The sequence below is a fragment of the Moschus berezovskii genome, chromosome 4 (genome assembly GCF_049115385.1).
Source record: "Moschus berezovskii isolate FMDL1 chromosome 4, NW_MosBer_1.0, whole genome shotgun sequence".
In the NCBI taxonomy this organism is placed as follows: Eukaryota; Metazoa; Chordata; class Mammalia; order Artiodactyla; family Moschidae; genus Moschus; species Moschus berezovskii.
The window spans coordinates 39,288,452-39,311,564 of NC_142463.1; the positions used below are offsets into that span (position 1 = coordinate 39,288,452).

Here is a 23,113-nt window from a genome sequence, read left to right on the forward strand (position 1 = left end):
AGAATACAATTAGAATACGAAAAGTAAGATTTCTTAGATAAATTTCCAAAGATGAATAACAGTATTTAGGGATAATGTGCTGCTCTTTGAAAAATACTGAGTATTTTTGGGGAGCATCTAAATTTTGATTGACTACTGGAGCTCAGTGGAGAACTAACTATAGAAGGAATAAAGGGATGGAGCAAAAGCAAAACCAATACCCAGTTGTGGATGTGACCAGTGATAGAAGCAAGGTCCGGTGCTGTAAAGAGCAGTATTGCATAGGAACCTGGAATGTTAGGTCCATGAATCAAGGCAAATTGGAAGTGGTCAAACAGGAGATGGCAAGAGTGAACGTCGACATTCTAGGAATCAGTGAATTAAAATGGACTGGAATGGGTGAATTTAACTCGGATGACCATTATATCTACTACTGTGGGCAGGAATCCCTTAGAAGAAATGGAGTAGCCATCATGGTAAACAAAAGAGTCCGAAATGCAGTACTTGGATGCAATCTTAAAAACGACAGAATGATTTCTGTTCGTTTCCAAGGCAAACCATTCAATATTACAGTAATCCAGGCCTATGCCCCAGCCAGTAATGCTGAAGAAGCCAAAGTTAATCGGTTCTATGAAGACCTACAAGACCTTTTAGAACTAACACCCAAAAAAGATGTCCTTTTCATTATAGGGGACTGGAATGCAAAAGTAGGAAGTCAAGAAACACCTGGAGTAACAGGCAAATTTGGCCTTGGAGCATGGAATGAAGCAGGGCAAAGGCTAATAGAGTTTTGTCAAGAGAATGCACTGGTCATAGCAAACACCCTCTTCCAACAACATAAGAGAAGACTCTACACATGGACATCACCAGATGGTCAACACCGAAATCAGATTGATTATATTCTTTGCAACCAAAGATGGAGAAGCTGTATACAGTTAGCGAAAACAAGACCAGGAGCTGACTGTGGCTCAGATCATGAACTCCTTATTGCCACATTGAGACTGAAATTGAAGAAAGTAGGGAAAACCACTAGACCATTCAGATATGACCTCAATCAAATCCCTTATGATTATACAGTGGAAGTGAGAAATAGATTTAAGGGACTAGATCTGATTGATAGAGTGCCTGATGAACTCTGGACGGAGGTTCGTGACATTGTACAGGAGACAGGGACCAAGACCATCCCCATGGAAAAGAAATGCAAAAGAGCGAAATGGCTGTCTGAGGAGGCCTTACAACTAGCTGTGAAAAGAAGAGAAGCGAAAAGCAAAGGAGAAAAGGAAAGATATAAGCATCTGAATGCAGAGTTCCAAAGAATAGCTAGGAGAGATAAGAAAGCCTTCCTCAGTGATCAATGCAAAGAAATAGAGGAAAACAACAGAATAGGAAAAACAAGAGACCTCTTCAAGAAAATTAGGGATTCCAAGGGAACATTTCATGCAAAGATGGGCTCGATAAAGGACAGAAATGGTATGGACCTACCAGAAGCAGAAGATATTAAGAAGAGGTGGCAGGAATACACAGAAGAACTGTACAAAAAAGATCTTCACGACGAAGATAGTCATGATAACGTGATCACTGACCTAGAGCCAGACATCTTGGAATGTGAAGTCAAGTGGGCCTTAGAAAGCATCACTACGAACAAAGCTAGTGGAGGTGATGGAATTCCAGTTGAGCTCTTTCAAGTCTTGAAAGATGATGCTGTGAAAGTGCTGCACTCAATATGCCAGCAGATTTGGAAAACTCAGCAGTGGCCACAGGACTGGAAGAGGTCAGTCTTCATTCCAATCCCAAAGAAAGGCAATGCCAAAGAATGCTCAAACTACCGCACAATTGCACTCATCTCACACGCTAGTAAAGTCATGCTCAAAATTCTCCAAGCCAGGCTTCAGCAGTATGTAAACCGTGAACTCCCAGATGTTCAAGCAGGTTTTAGAAAAGGCAGAGGCACCAGAGATCAAATTGCCAACATCCGCTGGATCATGGAGAAAGCAAGAGAGTTTCAGAAAAACATCTATTTCTGCTTCATTGACTATGCCAAAGCCTTTGACTGTGTGGATCACAATAAACTGGAAAATTCTGAAAGAGTTGGGAATCCCAGACCACCTGACCTGCCTCTTGAGAAACCTGTATGCAGGTCAGGAAGCAACAGTTAGAACTGGGCATGGAACAACAGACTGGTTCCAAATAGGAAAAGGTGTACGTCAAGGTTGTATATTGTCACCTTGCTTATTTAACTTATATGCAGAGTACATCATGAGGAACGCTGGGCTGGAAGAAGCACAAGCTGGAATCAAGATTGCCGGGAGAAATATCAATAACCTCAGATATGCAGATGACACTACCCTTATGGCAGAAAGTGAAGAGGAACTCAAAAGCCTCTTGATGAAAGTGAAAGAGGAGAGTGAAAAGGCTGGCTTGAAGCTCAACATTCAGAAAACAAAGATCATGGCATCTGGTCCCATCACTTCATGGGAAATAGATGGGAAAACAGTGGAAACAGTGTCAGACTTTATTTTTTTGGGCTCCAAAATCACTGCAGATGCTGATTGCAGCCATGAAATTAAAAGACGCTTATTCCTTGGAAGGAAAGTTATGACCAACCTAGATAGTATATTAAAAAGCAGAGACATTACTTTGCCAACCAAGGTCCGTCTAGTCAAGGCAATGTTTTTTTCTGTGGTCATGTATGGATGTGAGTGTTGGACTGTGAAGAATGCTGATCGCCGAAGAATCGATGCTTTTGAATTGTGGTGTTGGAGAAGACTCTTGAGAGTCCCTTATACTGCAAGGAGATCCAACCAGTCCATTCTAAAGGAGATCAATCCTGGATGTTCATTGGAGGGACTGATGCTAAAGCTGAAACTGCAATACTTTGGCCACCTCATGCGACGAGTTGACTCACTGGAAAAGGCTCTGATGCTGGGAAAGGTTGGGGGCGGGAGGAGAAGGGGACGACAGAGAATGAGATGGCTGGATGGCATCACCGACTCTGTGGACATGAGTTTGAGTGAACTCTGGGAGTTGGTGATGGACAGGGAGGCCTGGCGTGCTGTGATTCATGGGGTCGCGGAGAGTCGGACACGACTGAGCGACTGAACTGAACTGAACTGAACTGAGTGATTTAGATCACCTCCCACGCAAAAAAAGAAAGCTCCCATTGTTTGAGTGTGTGTTCTTTGGAGAGTTTAATCAGCTTAGTTATGAAATTGTGAGCAGATACTTCCCATGACCCAAAAGTTTACCTCTTTAGAGATTATGGGATGTACTTTGTGGAGTTTAATATTTCTTTTAATCATACTAGAAGGTAAAACTAACAAATTTCTTTTAAGGATAAAGTAGCCAATATTTGGTGCAGCGTCAGTGTCTTCCTCAAGATCAGGGATATTTTGCCACATCACATCCAGATAATGACCAGGTAAGAGACATGAAGTTTGTATATAGTGTTTTATAAGCTACTCTTAACGTGTCATGGCAATACCTCACTTATCTGGCATCGTAGGAGTAAGGTAATCTTCATTAGTGCTGCTGTTGCTAAGTCGCTTCAGTCGTGTCCAACTCTGTGCGACCCCATAGATGGCAGCCCACCAAGCTCCTCTGTCCCTGGGATTCTCTAGGCAGTACTGGAGTGGGTTGCCAGTTCCTTCTCCAATGCATGCATGCATCCTAAGTCGCTTCAGTCACGTCTGACTCTGTATGACTCCATGGACAGCAGCCTACCAGGATCCTCTGTCCATGGGATTCTCTGGGCAAGAATACTGGAGTGGATTGCCATTTCCTTCTCCATTTCATTAGTGAATAGTCCACATAAAGTAAACTTATGCTGCCATATAACAGAAGTCTTTTATTTGAAACATTTTATGTGAAAGTTATTGTTACTACTTCCCTCTTCCTTAAACAGTATACTAAACATGATTTACCATGACCTTGAAGAGTCATGAGTTTCAGTGGTGTATCAGTCTGGGTGAGAAGTAAAATGAGTAGTAGGTCACTGTGTGTGTGTGTATGTGTGAATTTATTAGGAGGAATTGGCTTGTACAGTTGTGGGAGCTGGCTAAGCAAACTGGAAGTCCACAAGGCAGGCATTCAGGAGAGGGTATCTGGGCAAGGAAGAGCTGTACCAATCCACCCCCTCCTCCCCCCTTCCCCCTTCCCCCATCCCCTGCCCCCTCCCACTGCTGTTTGGAGTCTGAGCTCAGAGAAGGCCTAAGCCTTCTTTATAATTTTTTTAATAAAGCATTTAAGTTTTTAATTTATTTATTACTTATTTTTGGCTACGCCGGGTCTTTGTTGCTGCATGTGGGCTTTCTCTAGTTGTGAAGAGTGGGGCTTCTCATGGGCTTCTCATTGAGGTGGCTTCTTTTATTGCGGAACATGGGTTCTAGAGCACAGGTTCAGTAGTTGTGACACAAGGGCTTTGTTGCTGTGTGGCTTGTGGAATTTTCTTGGACCAAGGATTGAACCCATGTCTGCTGCCTTGGCAGGCAGATTCTTAACCAGTGGACTACCAGGGAAGTCCGCTAAGCTTTCTTTTAAAGGCTTCCAAGTGATTTAGGCCCAAGATAGCACCCTTTTGATTAACTTAAAATCGAAAAGGGACTTTAATTAACCTGCAGATCTCTTTCCAGCAGCACCATCATGAGTGTTTGAATGACTGGGAGGTGTGTGTGTGCTGCCTGCCTCTTTCCTCCCGTTCTTTTGGAGAATATCCTTTGTAGCCCACCTTAACAGGAAGCAGGCTAGTAAAGCTGACAAGCCACAAAGCCACCTCAGGTGGGAAAATCAGTTATTATTTTGCCTTATAACTCTTGTTTTCAGGGCTTTCAAAGGCTGTTTGCCTTGGTACTAAGTGGCTCTGACTGTGCTTGCTGAGTTCTTTTTTCTCCCTGCCCATCAGTCATCACAAGGAGAAGCTCTGGCACCTTCCCACTCCCTTTCCAGCTTGTTCTTTCTGATTTACCATGGGTAGAAAATCAGATAATCAACTTTTGTGAAATGAGGGCTAATGAGGTTCTCTTGTGAGTAAATTTTATGAATGTTTGCATAACAAATACAGAATTGTTTCTTTATACCTAGTTTTATTTTCTTGTTTTGTTGTTGTTGTTCAGACACTAAGTCGTGTCTGACTCTGCGATCCTGTGGATTGCAGCACACCAGGCTTCGATGTTCTTCACTCTCCCGAAGTTTGCTCAGTCATGTTCATTGAGTCCATGACATTTGTTTTGAGTGTTTGCTGATTGACTTTTAGCTGTCTATCTTTGTATCTTTCCCAGAATAGATACTAAATACTAAAATAACATAAGCAATATTTAGTTCTACAGTGTTTTGTTCTGTATTATATAATCACATATATATTAACGTGTGTACATATTTCAGTGTATGGATTTTATTTAAATGTTATTTGGTGTTGAATTTATTATTTAATACATTAAAAAATTTTAACTAGAAATCAATTTAAGTTGATAAGTAATGTGATCCTTACATTTAAAAAAATGTTTCTTTGCTTTAGTTGTATACCTCTATAAAGAAGACAAATGTTTGATTTTTGTTAATTTTTTAGCTTTTGTTTTACATTTTTGAGCCTGCTTCCTGCATGTATAAAATTGACACTTCACCCCTCTCCTAAAGGATTCAGATTTACTCTGGTAAGTTTCTCATTATTTTAGATACTTAATTCTTGCTGCAATTGATCTTTTAAAAATATAAATAATTATATTCCTGCTTTGAATAGGATTTATTGGATTGAGATATAAGACATTCATTTATTTGGCAAACATTTACTAAGCGTTTGACACACTTAGGTGCTGTTTTGGAGTAGGCTGAGCAATCAGAATCTTTCAGTTTAATTCAACAACTATTTAATTTCCTCGTGTTGGTCAGTAAGGGAATGCAAAGAATAAAACAGTGGTGATGGACATGTTTAAATTGTTATGCTATAAAGCTGGGGTATTAAATTCTGTCAGGTACAATGGAGTGCTATGATAGTGTGGGAAAAGGGGACATTACTTGAAGGACAGGTTTTAGATAGTTTCTTAAAGCAAACGGGATTGGAACCAACTTTTGACAACTGAGCAAGATTTGGACTAAGTGGTTAAGACAGGAGGAAGACCTTGAAGGTACAGATGTGGGAAAGGATAAAGAATCGTCTGGGAACAGCTGTTAGCCAGTGAGATTTGTGTGACTTTTATGTAGGAGTGTGTGTCGAAGTTAGGAGAGAAAATAGGGAGAGAGAAGAGTCAGAAAGGAGCAAATTGTGTAAGACCTTGTATATTGGGTTGAATAATTTGGGGTTTGATTTGTGTGCAAGAGGAGCAAAAAAGATTTTGGAGGAAAGGGGACAGATCTCCTTTTAGGAAGATGACTTGTCAGTTGGAACATGGACTGGGTATATATTCTACATTTTGGGTTTCTCTGAGTGGGTTTATAAATCCTCCTGGTTGTATTTCTGTGGTGTTTAAAATTGGTTTCATGTACCTTGGTCTATAAAATGACATTTAAAGACTATCTTTTTAAAATGTAAGAAAATTTAGTTTATGAAAATAGCCTTAGGGGACTTCTAAAGGGACGACGTTTTATTTTTTATTTTTCTAATTTTTGGCCATGCCACGTGGCTTGCTTAGTTCCCCAACCAGACAGCAAACCCATACCCTCGGCTGTGAAAGTGTGGAGTCTTAACCATTGAACTGCCAGGGAATTCTTTAAAGGGACAACATTTTAGAAATTAAGGTTTCCATTCTGGGACTGCCACTTACTTACATTGCATTCTAAAGACAGGCCAGAGCAGAGCATATCAGTCAAGTATTTCAAAAGTGCCTATCAGTTCCACAGTGCAAAAAGCATAGTTTCATGTTCCTCTTTTCTAAAAAATTACCTTCTTATTGATGATTTCTGTTGTTTGTTTCTGTGAATGAATTCTGAACATAGTAAGTCATTTATAGTTAATATTCTATTGGATGTTTAGAATAGGAGGATGAACTCTGAGTATAGTAAGTCATCCATAGTTAATATTCTGTTGGATGTTTAGAATAGGAGGGATGTGGTTAGTAATATTCTGATGTCTTCAGTAGGCCTAACTTGAAATATTTGCAAGCTTATGTAAAATTGTTATTTTCCATGCTAAATAACTATATATTTCAAAGGTGCTGAAGTGGAATTTCAGAGTGTCGGTAACTGTAGCAATGTTCGAGATGATTACTTTTAGGATTAAAAGCAGAAAAAAACATTTTCATTCTCTTAATTTTCTAATTTTGTTTGTTGTGTTTTAATACCAACCATTGTGTTTAAAAAATAAACATAGTGAGTTAATTTTTTTGATGTTTTAAATTCTTCTTGACTAGATTTAAAAACATCTCCCATTATAATTTTAAAGTGTTTTCCTTTCAGTCTAGATTGAATTATTTCTTAATATAGGTCTATAATTGAGGTAATTGGTAGTACGAATACTAATAAATATTGTATTTATTATATGTATTATTGTATGTATTAACAGTAGCCAAGTGATTTTTACCTATTATTTTCAAGACGTATTTTTTAAGTGTCCTGCAACGTGCCAGGTCCTTTTTCGATTCTGGCATATCAATGAATGACAGCTGATTATCCCTGCTTTCTTAACTGGGGACACTCATGCTAGTTGGCACAAGGACAGTAAGTAAAATGAATCAGTTAATAGGAAAATATCTGGGCGTAATGAAGCCTACGAAGAAAGTATTCGTAAGTGAAAAGAGGGCTGGTGGGGTTTGGTTAGGGTAGCACTGCTTTAGGTAGAATAAAAGAAGGCTTCTTTAGGGAAGTGACATTTGAGCCTTGAACTGAATGACTGGTCAGAGTAACCAATTACAAAAAGATGTGGGCTCTGACTTGATAAAAAGTAAATTTTTTTTCCTTAAGGCAAGAACACGTTTGGCACATTTGAGACATTAAAGGGACAAGTGTGAAATGACTGATGTGAAATGAGTGAGGGAGACATTAAGAAATTGACTGGAAGAGGAAGGCAGGACCCAGATTACGCAGAAGTTTAGATTTTAATTCTAAGTGTAATGGGAAGCTGTTGGAAGATTTTAACCCAGGAGATTACATCATCTGATATTGTGGCTAAATGGAGAATGGTTTATAGGGGCATTACCACATAGGAGGTCATTGTAGTGGTCCAAGTGGAAGATAGGGGTGGCTAAGACCACTCCTCTGCCACCATCAGCAGGGTGGAATGGAAAGAAGTGGGGTAAATATTGTATTAGGAGATGGTGTAGGTAGAATTTGCTGATGGATTGATGTGAAGCATGTACAAGATAGTGAGCCAGGTTTTTTGCTTGAGCAGCTGGATTGGGTGTATATAGATAGATGTCTAATATGCAGAGTATAAACTACTTAAGATAGAGTTAAGTTTTAATTTAAAACCCCAGATAGCAAATGATTACTTTATAAAACATTGTATATATTTTATTGAACTGCATGTTTTAAAAACACTCAAACAGATTGGTCACTTTCATATTTTGACCTTCTTGACTTCATACTTTTTAAATTGTCAGAGATTCCAAGGGAGGATGAAGGTATGATTATTGTGTCTGAAGTATTTAGTAGTTTTGTTTATTAATAACTGAGACTCAATGAACTTGTTTTAGATGGTTAAGTATTACAATAGTTAATTTTCAAAATATTTTGATAATTAAATTTGAATAAAATATTATGCCTCTTACAATTGTATATAATTTTTCTTTTAGCTAGAAGCTATATTAAACTTTAAAATGTTACTTGAAATGATTTTAATCTGACATATTTAAATTGCTATTATAAATTTTTGTATCTGATTTTCTGTCCTTTTTCCTTAAAGGTTAGCTGTGCACTATCATTCTTCTTATTTTCTTTCCAAGTACATGAAAAGTCCATTCTTTTGGTATCATTGTAAGTAAAAAGTTTTCAAGTATGTGTTTTATTTATTATTATATATATATGTGAATCTAATATATATAATCATCTAAGTATAAATCAAAACTGTACAAATGTTACATAGTTGCATATAATTATTTCATAAAATTACATTTTTTTAGGATGACCTGTTACAATTTTACTTCTTTATACTTTAAACTGGTAAAATTTTATAGAATCATTTCTGACATTATTTCTTCCTGTTTTTTCATTTTGCATTTGCTAATAAAAATGGTCTTCTAAAGAGGCTGTACTCTGGTTGAAGCCTGTTTGTCCTCTTTGCCTTTTTCATTTCATTCATTTCTGTTACTATTCAATAGCCTTGTTCCCTCTGTTAATCTCTTTAGGGTTTTTTTGTATGTTGCCTCCTTTCTAGTTCTTCTGTCAAGACTTTTGTTTAGACTCTACTGGCAGTCTCTAAATCTAGGAGCATTAAATTTTTTTTGGATTTCATTGAAATTGGGTGGCAACTGGGGGTATCTTATCCCACTATTAAAATAATAATGCCCAGAACACTGTGGAATACTTGAATCCTGTCTGAGCTCAGTCCCACTTATGACTGTCCCACCCCTCACCCTATGTTTGCTAGGGTGTTTGAAAGATACATGTATGAAATAACCAATGACTAGTGGAAGAAAGTATTGCTTTTATTAGGTGGAGCTTTGGACTAAAACCTCAGTGCAGAGCTTTAGAGTAAGCTGGCTTATGGGGCAGGTCTCTTTCCTCTGAACAAAATAGTCTTGTACAATTGTAGACCGAGAGGGCAGAATAATTTCACCCCCCAAAGTCTAAACTTGAGTTTGACCTGACCATTGTTGTGTAAGCCTTGGCTGACCCTATACAAATCCCGAGTACCAGGGAGAGGTGCTGCTTTCAAACATGTATAATTTCCCCCAGGATTTCTACTCTGTAGAAATGTCCTTGATCTGCGACCTGTAATCTGACCATTCAGGTTAGCTCATGGTCCCTGAATTTCTGGGAGTTCAGACTCTACAACTGTATTTTGATTATTTATAACAGTAAGTGACTTTAATTTTGATCAATATTTTAAAGTTAACATTAAAAGTTCTTCTCAATCTGGTTCCAGCTAATCTATCATTAAATGAATATTTCATTCAATAAATATTTATTGAGGTCCTACTATTTGCCAGGTACTGTTCTATGCGCTTGGGATATATCTGAACAAAACATAACAGAATTACTACTTTCTTAGGTTTGATTCTCAAGGACAGACACTAATAATTAAATAAAAATAAGAAAGTGTGTTGGAAGGTAATGAAGACCATAAAGGATACATAAAAGAGATTAAGGGAAGTTGAGAGTTATTGGAGGTAGGGTGAAGGAGCAAGTGCAGGTTGCAGTTTTATGAGGATGTTGAGGTAGACCTTGTTGAGATATTTGAGTGGACTGGAGGAGATGAGGGTTAGCTCAGTGGATATCTGGGAAAGTAACATCCTAGACAGTCAGTGCCGAAGCCCTAAGATGGGAGTATGCCTGATATATTCAGGGAACAATAGAATGAGGTGATCAGTTGCATCAGATGCTGTTAATAGGTCAAATAAAACGAGGGTTAGGAATAGACTGTTGTACTGAAGTGGAAGTCACTGGTGACTTTGAAACGGCTAGTGTTGATAGAATGATGCAGGGAAAAGCCTGATTAGAGTGTGTTTAAGTGTATGGATGTGAGAGTTGGACTGTGAAGAAAGCTGATCACCGGAGAATTGATGCTTTTGAACTGTGGTGCTGGAGAAGACTCTTGAGAGTCCCTTGGACTGCAAGGAGGTCCAACCAGTCCATTCTAAAGGAGATCAGTCCTGGGTGTTCATTGGAAGGACTGATGCTGAAGCTGAAACTCCAATACTTTGGCCACCTCATGCGACGAGTTGACTCACTGGAAAAGAGTCTGATGCTAGGAGGGATTAGGGGTGGGAGGAGACAGGGACGACAGAGAATGAGATGGCGGGATGGCATCACCGACTCTGTGGACATGAGTTTGAGTGAACTCTGGGAGTTGGTGATGGACAGGGAGGCCTGGCGTCCTGTGATTCATGGGGTCGCGAAGAGTCGGACACAACTGAGCGACTGAACTGAACTGACCTGAAGACAGAACAAGAAGAGAAGAATTGAAGACAAGTATAGATCTGTTTTTAAAGATATATGAAAGTGAAAAGGAAGTCAAAGTGTTAGTTGCTCAGTCATGCCCAACTCTTTGTGATTCCATGGATTGTAGCCCACCAGGCTCCTCTGTCCATGGGAATTCTCCAGGCAAGAATACTGCAATGGGTTGCCATTCCCTTCTCCAGGGGATCTTCCCAACCCAGGGATTGAATCCTGGTCTCCTGCATTACAGGCAGATTCTTTACCCTCTGAGCCACCAGGGAAGTTACATACATATGGTAAAATACACCATTAGTACATTCACAGTGTTGTGTAACCATCACCACTGTTTACTCACAGAATATCTCTCCAAAAAGGAAATGTTGTACCCATTAAGCAGTCATTCCCCATTCTCCCCTTCCCTTAATGCCTGTAACCACTGACTACTTTCTCTGTGAATTTGCCTATTGGATATTTCATATAAATGCAGTCATAAAATATGTGGCATTTTGTCAGACAACCTCTTTCACTTAGCATAATATTTTCAGAGTTCTTCCCTGTTGTCCCATGTATTAGTGCTTCATTCCTTTTTGTGACTGAATAAAATTGCATGGATGAATATACTACATTTTGTTTGTCCATGCATCAGTTGATGGACATTTTGAATTGTTTTCACCTTTTGGCTATTGGGAATAGTGCCGCTTATACACACGTATTTTCAGTTCTCTTGGGTTTATACCTAGGAGTGGAATTTCTGGGTCTCACATAATTCTGTAAACTTATTGAGGAATCACAAAAATTAATTTCCACAGGAGTTATACCATTTTACATCACACCAGTAATGTGTGAGGGTTCTGATTTCTCTGCAACCTTGTCAGCATTTGTTATTGTCTGTTTTTATTTTTGCCACCCTAGTAGGTATGGAATGGTATATTACTTGGTTCTGATTTGCATTTCTTAATGACTAATGATGTTGAGCATCTTTTTTATGTCCTTGTTGGGCAATATGTATATCTTCTTCAGAGAACTGCCTGTTATTTAAATCCTTTCTCAGCTTTAAAGTGGTTATCTTTTTCTTGTTGAGTTTTAGACGTTCTTTATATATTCTGGATATTAAACCTTTATCACATATATGATAAGCAGATACTTTTTTCCATTCTTTGAATTTTCCCCTTCTTGATAACGTTCTTTCATAAACATTTTTAATTTTGATGAGGTCCAACTTACCTTTTCCTTCATTGTGTTTGCTTTTGATGTTGTATCTTACAGACTATTGCCAAATCCAAGGTAATATTTATCCTCATATTTCTTCTAAGAAGAACATTTAGGTCTTTGATCCATTTTGAGTTTATTTTTGTATATGGTGTGGGATAGGTTGGCAGTTCTTTAAATGAGTTTTTCTGAAAAGGGGGGCAGAGAAATTCTGCAAAAACTGGCAGAGAAGTTGGGGACAAAGAGATTTGTTATTTAAGATAGATGATGCCAGAAGATGGTCAGTAGAAAGGGAACACCAATGATACAGGAGAGGTAAGAGTTGCAGGAGCAGTGTCCTTCACAGAGGGAACCGGAGTGGGGTCTAGAGCATAAATGGAAGGATTGGCTATGGACAGGTGCATGCGTGGTTCACCTTAATAAAAGAGCATGCTGTTGTCAGTACAGATGCTAGGAAGAGAGCAAATGTGATGGTGATGTCTGTGAAAGTTCTCTTTTCATAGCTTCAAATTTCTTACTGAAATGGAAGGCAAAGTCATTAGGTCAGAGTAGATGGAAATGTTGGGAATATGAGAAGAGAGGAGAAAGTATGAACTATTTTTCTAAAGAGACACAGAGTAGGAACAGACTAGGGAAATATTAAGTGATTGCTGGACACTTGAAGATCATGTATTTTTTTTTGTAGACAGACAGTGTGTAATGAGTTGAAACTATTGAGTAATGAGGGAAGTGATTCTTGAGGCTGGTGGATGATAACAAAGATGAGGAATAAAAGGGAATGAGGCCTGATGACAGAGGAGTCAAAGCTGGAGCTTGTTAGGGCAGGGAGAGGGAGAGCTGGTATGGAAGTCATGATGAAGATCAAGGAGGTTCTTTCTCTCCTCTGGGCCAGACTGTTTGAAGGTTGGGGAAACAGGAACAATAGGACAGGCACAATTGAGAAGGCAGAGGGGCAGCATTTTCTTCTTCAGGGGGAGAGAACCAGAATTTGTTTTGAACAAGGTGGTGAAAGAAGAGGTTGAGGATGCTAAGGATTTTGCATCTTGATTATAAATATTAAGTACCTTGAAGCTAAGGGCTGAGTTCTGTCTCTCACTGCATTCCTTTCAGAGCCACACTTGTATGTAACCATTGTTGCTGTTCAGTTGCTAAGTTGTGTCCAGCTCTTTGCGACCCCATGGACTGTAGCACACCAGGCTTCCTTGTCCTTCACTATCTCCTGGAGTTTGCTCAGACTCATGTCCATTGATTTGGTGGTGCCATCCAACCATCTCATTCTCTGTTGTCCCCTTCTGTCCTTGGCTCAGATGGTAAAGAATCTGCCTGCAGTGGAGGAGACCAGGGTTCAGTCCTGGGTTGGGAAAATCCCCTGTAGAAGGGAATGACTACCCACTTCAGTATTCTTGCTTGGAGAATTCCATGGACAGAGGAGCTTGGCGGGCTACAGTCCATGTGTCACAGAGTTAGACACGACTGAGCGACTAACACTTCACATAATACATTTTCAATAAATGAATATTAAGTGATTAAATAGGAAAGGATTCTGACCCAGAAAGAGAAAATAAGGTTTATTGAGCACCTACCAAATGCTTGTAATTAACATAAATACATTCTGATATTAAAACATCAAGCAATGAAAGTCCTGTAGTATTTTCTTTTAGTGCAGTAGTTTTCAGTCAGTTATAATCCCAGGCTTCATATCTCATATGCTAGTTGCCATGAGAAGTCATCCTTCTCAAGAAATGAAAATACACAAACCTTTTAAAATAAGGAGACCCCTAATAATAATAACAACAAAACAACAAAATATAATTCAACAACTACCATCACTAGTAATTATTTTTTTTTTACTGAAAAATAAACACTAGATAATACTTGCAAGAGTTCTTTCAACTACTCAGCAATCCAAGTTATTATTATTATTTCCATATATACATAAGAAAAAGGTTAAACTAATTATTTGTTCAAGGTGATAAGTAAGTGTCAGGAATGAGGCTAGGACTTAGGTCTTCTGACTAGCCCCCTTCTTCATGAACACTGCCACAGTTGAATCCAGAAGGTAATAACCACCAGAGGAGGTGCTCAGAAGGTCACAGACGTTGGACCTGTGACCCTAATCAGCTCTTTAATAAAGCCAGTGGGTCCATCTGTTGGTGTTATCTTCCTCTTCCTATACTATTTCTCTTTTCATGTAGCCTTGTCCTACTCATTTTTTCCTTTTATTCTACCATCATCAACCCTTTATCATTTTTCTTTGCCTCTGTTGGCCTCTATTCAATGGCCGATGATGATCCTGTCTTAGCTTTTAACTTAGCTGAGTATTAGGTCACACGGAAGAGCATAAAAAAGAAGTTTGAAAACTGTCATACCAAGTAGGATATTCATATTTACCAACTTGGATGGAATATATGGAAAAGCTTGTTTCTCTGAATGTTCAGTTGTTTATTCTTTCTTTAAGCTACTTGTTTGTATGACAGAGGAAAAAATGTTTCATTAATGATACTAGAAGAAGCAGTTTTCCAATTATTATGATGAGCTGACACCTTCTCTCTGTCTAGATTCACTTAGTTTGGATTGATAGTTATTTTAAAAAATGAATCAGTAGTCCCTATGGACACCTTGCTGGCTCTGTTTTGTGATTTTTGTGTTTTTTTAGCTATGTAAAAAATCAGATAAAATGTGCTCACATTTTTACATATAAGCATTGAAATTATATTCTCTAAAATATTTTTCTTTGTTATTTTAGACCGGTCTGCTTAGTTTTAAGTGAAATTCCTTTTATGTCTACTTGGTTTTTACTTGTGTCAACATTTAGGTGAGTCAAACCAATTTCCAGTATAATATGTTCAGTATAGTACTTATTAACTCATTTAAAACTTTTTTACAAAGTGATTGTGGTTTGAATTGACAATTCTCTTGATTGTTTTTTTGTTTTCTTATATAGTATGCTGCCTCTTCTATTAAAAGATGAACTCCTAATGCCTTCAGTTGTGACAGTGATGGCCTTTTTTATAGCTTGTGCAACTTCCTTTTCAATATTTGGAAAGACTTCTGAAGAAGAATTGCAACTGAAATGTTTTTCCACTTCTGTTAGGAAATATTTTACATGTTTTACATTTCTTCCCAGAATTATACAACACTTGGTAAGTTGTTTTTCTTTCTAGCATTTTTGAGAGATTAGTCCCATAAATTCACTCATAAAATCTACCCACTTAAATCATGCAACTTGTGTTTTAAGCATGTACACAGTTTTACAACCATCAACCTACCTAATTTTAGATTTCCATCACCCCAAAAAGAAACCCTGTGCCCTTTAGCAGTCATTCTCCATTCCGCCCTCACCCCAGATCCAGCCTTGGACAGCCACTGATCTACTTTCAGTCTCTATAGATTTGCCTATCTGGACATTTCATATAAATGGAATGTATTAGTCCCTTAGGGCTCCTATAGTAGAATACTACACCAGGTAGCTTAAACAATGAAATTTATTTTTTCACAATTCTGGAGGCTGGAAGGCCAAAATCAGTGTGACATCAGCATTGGTTTCTTCTGGTAAAGTCTCTCTTCCCAGTTTGTAGGTGACCTTGCTGTCTCCTCATGTGGCCTCTTGTTGTGTGTATCTGTGTAGATAGAGAATTCTTTGGTGTCTTTTCCTCTTCTTATAACAACATCAGTCCTATAAGATTAAGGCCCCACCCTTATGATTTATTTAATCTTAATTTCGTCTCATCTCCAAATGCAGTCACATTGGGGCTTAGGGCTTCAACGTATGAATTTTGTGGGGACACACATTCTCTAACATGGAATCATACAAAACGTGGTCTCTGGTGACTGGTTTCTTTCACTTGGGTTTCCCTGGTGGCTCAGAGGTTAAAGCGTCTGCCTCCAATGCGGGAAACCCAGGTTCGATCCCTGGGTTGGAAAGATCCCTGGAGAAGGAAATGGCAACCCACTCTAGTACTCTTGCCTGGAGAATTCCACGGATGGAGGAGCCTGGTAGGCTACAGTCCACGGGATCGCAAAGAGTCAGACACGACTGAGCGACTTCACTTAGTGTGTTTTTCAGCTGTTGTAGCATGTATCAGTACTTCCTTCCTTTTTACTGCCAATTTCATTATATGGATAAACCACATTTTATCTATCTAGTCTTCAGTAGATGCACATTAGGTTGCTTCCACTTTTTGGCTATTATGAATAATGCTGCTGTGAAGATTTGTGTCTAAGTTCACTGGTGCACATGTGTTTTCATTTCCTTCAAGTATATACTTAGGAGTGGTAATTCTGTGTTTAACATTTTGAGAAACTGCCAAGCTATCTTCCAGAGGGCTGCATGATTCTACATTCCCACCAGCAATTTATGAGCGTTCCAGTTTCTCCACATCCTTGACAGCACTGGTTATTATCTTTTATTATAGCCACACCAAGTGGATGTGAAGTGGTATCACTGTACTTTTTCCATTTCCCCAGTGACTAATAATGTTGAGTATTTTTCAAAATAATTTCTTTGGAGAAATGCCTATTCAAATCCTTTCCCTTTTTTTTTGGCTGCATTGAGTGGCTTGTGGGATCTTCTTCGCTTCCTGACGAGGGATTGAATCCAGGCTGTTGGAGGTGAAAGCATGGAATTCCACCAGGGAATTCCCATCCATTGCCCAGTTTTAATTCAGTTGTTTCCGTATTTTTGAGTTCTGTATACATTCTTAATGCAGGTCTGTTACTAAATTGCAAATATTTTCTCCCATTCTGTGGGTTGCTTTTTGACTTTCTTGATGGTATTGTTTGTAGCATAAGGGTTTTCATTTTTATTACATTTAATATGAGTTTCTTTTGTTGTTTGTGCTTTTGATGTCATACTTCAGAAACTGTATAACCAAAGGTCATGAAGATGCACTCTTATGTTTTCTTGAAGTGTTTCATAATTTTAGTTATCTTTAGGACACTGATTCATTTTGAATTAATTTTTGTGTATGGTGTGAGGTCAAAGTCCAACTTTATTCTGTTCCAGCACTAATTGTATTGGCACCCTTGTAGAAAATCAACAGATCTTAAGCGTAATGGTTTATTTCTGGACTCTCAGTTCTATTCCACTGTTATCTTTATGCTGTTTCCACACTGTCTTGATTACTGTGGTTTTGTAGTTTTCAATTTTGTTCATTTTCAGGATCGTTTTAGCTGTTCTACGTCTGTTGTATTTCTGTATTCTTTTTAGGATCAGCTCATTAATGTCTCTAAAACCCAAGCCGAGATTTTTATAAGGATTGCTTTGAGTATGTATTTAAATTTGTGGAGCATTACCATCTTAGCAAGATTTAGTCTTCCAAACCTGTGAACATAGGATGTATTTCTGTTTATTCTTTAATGTCCTTCAACAGTGTCTGAAGTTTTCAGTGTGCAGGTTTTGCACTTTTGTTAAATTCATTTGTAAGTATTTTATTCTTTATGAAGCTTTTGTAAGTGGAATTATTTTCTTAATTTAGTTTTCATAATGTTCATTGGTACTGCAGAAAAATACAATTTTTTTATATTGAACTAGTATTAAGTTTTTAGTGAATTCCTTATGATTTTCTACATACAAGTTCATGTTATCTGTAAATCATGTTAGTTTTATGTCTTGTCTTTAAATCTAGATGCCTTTTCTTTTCCTTGCCTAATTACCTGGCTGGACAGCTCCAGTAGTTTGCTGAACACATGTGCCAAGTGTGGACATCTTGTCTTCTTCCAGATTTTAGGGGGAAATCATCCAGTCTTTTAATGTTAACTATGATGTAGTTGTGGGGTTTTTATATATGGCCTTTATTTGGTTAGAAAGTTCTCTTCTATTCCTAGTTTGAATTTTTTTTATCATTAAAAGGTGTTGGATTCTGTCCAAAGCTTTTCCTGTGTCTAACGATATTATGTGTTTTTTTCTCCTTTATCAATATGGTATATTACATTGACTGATTTTTATATATTGAACTAACCTTGCATTCTTGGGATAAGTTCTACTAGATCATGGTGTATAATTTCTTATATGTCACTTTCTTGGGTTTGTCAGTATTTTGTAGAAGACTTTTGCACTTTATATTCATAAGGGATATTGGTCTGTAGTTTTCTTTTTTGTGATATCTCTGTATCATTTTGGAATCAAGCTTAATGCTTGCCTCATGGAATGAGTTAGGAAGGGTTCTTTTTCTACTTTCTGGAAGAGTTGTGAAAGACTGGTATTAATTCTTCTCGAAACATTGGGTTTAATTCACCAGTGAAGCCATCAGTTCCTGGATCTTTTCTTTATGGGATCTTAAAGTTGACTGATTGAGGAGGGAGAGATAAAATAGGAGTATGGGATTAACAAACTACATAAAATAGATAAGCAACAAGGGTTTTTCACTGTATAGCACAGGGAACAACTTTCAGTATCTTTTAATAACCCATAATGGAGAAGAATCTGGAAAAATGTATATAACTGAATCACTTTGCTGTACACGTGAAACTAACATAATATTGTACATCAACTATATTTCAATGAAAAAATATGATTAATTCAATCTCTTGTTAATAGGTCTATTGAGACTTTCTGTATTTCTTGACATAATTTCAGTAGTGTGTCTTTCTAAGAATTTGTCCACTTCATCTGTTATCTAATTTGTTGGCAAACAGTTGTTTATTTATTAATTATATTCCCGTACCACCCTTTTTTATTTTTATATATGGTAAGGAGTGATGTTACTTTTTCATTCCCAACTTGGGGAATTTGCACCTTCTCTTTTGTCCTTGGTCAATCTAGCTAAAGTTTGGTGGTTTCATTGATAAATATTTTTACACAACCTACTTTTGGTTATTGATCTTCTCTATTTTTTGTTTTCTATGTCATTGATTTTGGTTCTAGTTTTATTATACCCTTTTTCATGTTTGGGTTTGGTTTACTCTTTATTTAGTTTCTTAAAGTTCAAGTTAGAGGTTGTTGATTTGAGACCCTTCTTCCATTTTTATATAGTTATTCAAACTCATATAAAACCCCCATTTTTAAGCAATATTCCATAAACTTTGAAATATGTTTTTTAATTTAGTTAAAAATATAGTTCATTTCTTGTGATTTTTTCCTTTGGTTCATGAATTATTTAGGCATCTGTTGTTCAGTTTACACATATTTGGGGATTTCCTTGACTACTTCCTGTTTTTCTACTCCAATTCTAATGTTTGGAGAACAGACCTTGTATTACTTCAGTATTTTCAAATCTATTGACTTTGTTAATTTCGCCTTCATTTTTGAAGGGTATTTTTGCTCTCTGAACATCATCCATCCCACTGTCTTGTGGCTTCCATATTGCCTAATGAGAAGTTAAATGTTAATCTTATTGAGGATAGTTTATATATACAGTTTTAGGTACTTCTTAGATACCAAAGTAGAGATTTTAAGGAGAACCTGGATATATGAGCCTAGAGTTTAGGGGAGAGGTCCAGATTGGAGACAGTAATTTGAGTCTTCAGTATATAGATAGTAATTAGTCACGTCGCTGGATGAGTGAGCTCACCAAAGGTGTGATTATAGATTGAGAAGGAACCAGCAAAGTTCTGAGAAAGATTAACTAGTGATGTGGGAGGAAACTAGGAGAGAATGATGTCATGGAAGCCAAGTGAAGGAAGGGTTTCAAGATAACCAGTGATGTGTTATTTCGAATGCTGCTGAGAGATCCATTAAGGTAATAAGAACTGACTACTGGGTTTAGTTTAGTGGAGGTCATTATAGATCTTTACCAAGGCAATTTCATTGGAGACTGGAGTGAAAGCCTAACTGGTGTGGGTTCACTGATGAATGGGAGAATAGACACAGCAAGTTATAGGTTACTCTTTTAGTCTTTTTGGCTTCCATCTAGAATGATCACTGCATTACAGTTTTTTCAGGTCCCATCAATTCTGTCATAATCTAGCCATTAAAGAATCTTTCAGGGTTCCATTATGTCTCACTTTCATCATGAAAGTCACTGACTTGTTTCTCACTGCTTGTTTCCTACATTTACTTAAGCAGCTTCTGTGTCCTTGTCTCAAAGTCTATAGCTATATTGTTTAATACAGTAGACACTAGACACATGTGGTTAAATAAAAAATTCAGCTCCTCAGTCACAGCAGGTACATTTCAAATGCTCAGTAGCCATATATGGTTAGCAGCTACGTTTTGGGAATACACACTTAGAACATTTCTATCATCGCAGAAAGTTCTGTGGCACGGTACATTGTGGTGCGGTCTGAACAAGGAAACTGACTGGTGCAGTTACAGTAAATGCAGTCAGTTATGCATACTACTCGTTTTGGCATTAATAAGACGTGGCTTTGTAATTTTATTTAACTAGTTCATGTAGTCCCCTAAATTGGAAGCGCTTTGAGGCCAGAGGACATTTTCTTTCATGTGTCCAACCATGCTCTACTATAGGACTAGCTCACTGAAAGTATTCAGTGAATATGAAATGTAATATTTCATTTGCTGTGGAAAACTTCTTCATAGATGAATTCTTAGATTTACTTAGAATTGTATATCCCATAGGCCCTTGGAGCATGCCATGAATTTAACCCTGACTAGCAATATTATCTCGGAGAAGGCAATGGCAAGCCATTCCAGTACTGTTGCCTAGAAAATCCCATGGATGGAGGAGCCTGGTAGGCTGCAGTCCGTGGGGTCGCTAAGGGTCGGACACGACTGAGCGACTTCACTTTCACTTTTCACTTTCACACATTGGAGAAGGAAATGGCAACCCACTCCAGTGTTCTTGCCTGGAGAATCCCAGGGATGGGGGAGCCTGGTGGGCTTCCATCTATGGGGTCACACAGAGTCGGACACGACTGAAGTGACTTAGCAGCAGCAGCAGCAGCAGCAGCAGCAATATTATCTATTCCAGGTACCTTTTTTTAGTGCTTGGGTGATATGAAGTCTAAAGGGGTTCTCAGGCTTGGCTACACATGGGGATCACTTGGAGAGCCTTCCCCAGAGATTCTGATTTAATTGGTCTGGGATGTGGTCTGAGAATTGAGATTTTTTTAAAACCCCAAATGACTCTTACATACAAACTAGGTTGAGATCCATTAGTAGAGGAGATTGAACCCACAGCTGTCCCCTTCAGTTCTGCTCATTTACAACTATAAACCAGTGTTACCAGTACATTCAACTGTTACCTTTTATACTATGCAGTAACACTTTTTTTTCTCCCTTCTTATAGTTTCTTACGTCAGTAGTCACTATGATCCTTCTGACAATGATGACTGTCACACTGGACCCTCCTCAGAAACTACCAGACTTATTTTCTGTATTAGTGTGTTTTGTATCCTGCTTACATTTCCTGTTCTTCTTGGTATACTTTAATATTATAATCATGTGGGATTCCAAAAATGGAAGAAGTCAGAAGAAAATCAACTAGCTATATCCCCAAAGAAATGTGAAAATGTTAGTGCCACAAGGTTTTGTAAACTTTTTGCTATGTATAAATAAAAGAACCATTTTGAGAATCTTGGAAATAGGAAAGGAAATGGTGAAAAGTTATTGTTGTCTACCCAAAATAAATCTATATGGCACCAAAGCAATGAAGGCTTTTATTTTCTAACTACTGAGTGACCAAGACATATTATAGTTTTATTATGTTCAGTTATTCACATGGGAAAATAAGAGAAACGTGTCCTTAATCCCAGTGTTTACTTAAGAAATGTACTCTATAATTTGTTGTCTTGAAAAAAATCTGCAAATACAGTGAGCTTAATGGGAGAATTTAGTCCCTTATTTTTGAAGGAAATCACTAATTTTGGTATTCAGATTTAGTTTTTCTTATATTTTAGAATGTTTTAGAAATTATATCTCAGGGATTAAATTTGTGATACTTTTAAATTACTGTGAGAAGGCAATTTAAACTGTTTAAAGCTTGAACACGCCTTATTACCATGTGTAAACTTGAATTTTTTTAGAAAGGCAGAAAGATTAAACTGTGTTTTTATTTATTTCTAAGAACTCTGATTTATTTGAATACCATTAAACAGTGAATTTTCCTGAATTTAAGTGGTTTGAATGAAGTCTTTCATGATCATTGGCTCTAAACTTTCAGGTTCATTCTGTTTAAGTTAAAAGGCCTTATCCAGGGAGGGGTTCATCCTGTTCTTTGTTGTGACGTGGTTCAAGGTTACCAATGCCATAAGCATTGATCCATATCATGCTTCATATTTACTTAGCCCTATTAATACTGTATCACTCTATATTAGAAGAAGCACATCTTTAGTATTCAATTGGTAAAAATAATTTATAACCATGTAGTTTCTCATGTAAACATATGTTTTCCTTAGTCTCTAATAAAAATAATCACTCCCCTACCAACTTATGTTTTTGATGAATATATTTCTTTAATAAGATAGCCATTAAAGCATATTAACTAAGTTATGGTATATTTTAAAACAATGCAAGTCAAACACATATATACACATAAGAGAATTTGGTTCTAGACATGGACAGATGGTGCAACAATGTATATGTTTTTAAGTCCGGTAAAGAAAGTAGGTTTAGACAAAGCAAAAAATCAAGAAGTATTTCTTTCTCAAAGAAAATGTGCATAAAGATTCAAAGGGTAGGTCAGCACAGAAAAAGCAGCCTTGAATCGCTGCCGAATCAGCAGGAACATCGCTGTCCATGGTCACCATCTATAATCACCATGCCCAAATGTCAGCATCTTGGCTGGCTGGTGTAGTCTTATTTTTTGTAATAGAATACGTGCATTTAATACAGGATGTTGATTTAAATCAATGATGAGGAAGTTCTAACTTCTAAATAGTTGAAACAGAAACATTATTTGAAAATGAAAGTACATATGAACATTAGTAAAATAGAATACACTCATATTCAAGGTATCTTATAGGTAAATTCTAAATAAAAATACATTTCTAGACTATTTTGTCA

General features: G+C 37.4%; 1 protein-coding gene across 1 annotated transcript in view; it reads left to right on the forward strand.

Annotated features, from left to right (window-relative positions):
* Window positions 1-22,220, forward strand: part of ALG6 (ALG6 alpha-1,3-glucosyltransferase) — a 61,672-nt gene extending 39,452 nt beyond the window's left edge. Inside the window, 6 exon segments of the mRNA XM_088835353.1 lie at window positions 3,312-3,397; window positions 5,540-5,624; window positions 8,807-8,877; window positions 14,957-15,025; window positions 15,155-15,353; window positions 21,399-22,220. Of these exon segments, the coding sequence (XP_088691479.1) occupies window positions 3,312-3,397; window positions 5,540-5,624; window positions 8,807-8,877; window positions 14,957-15,025; window positions 15,155-15,353; window positions 21,399-21,596 (708 nt within the window). The 3' untranslated portion in view covers window positions 21,597-22,220.
* The last annotated feature ends 893 nt before the right edge of the window (window positions 22,221-23,113 follow it).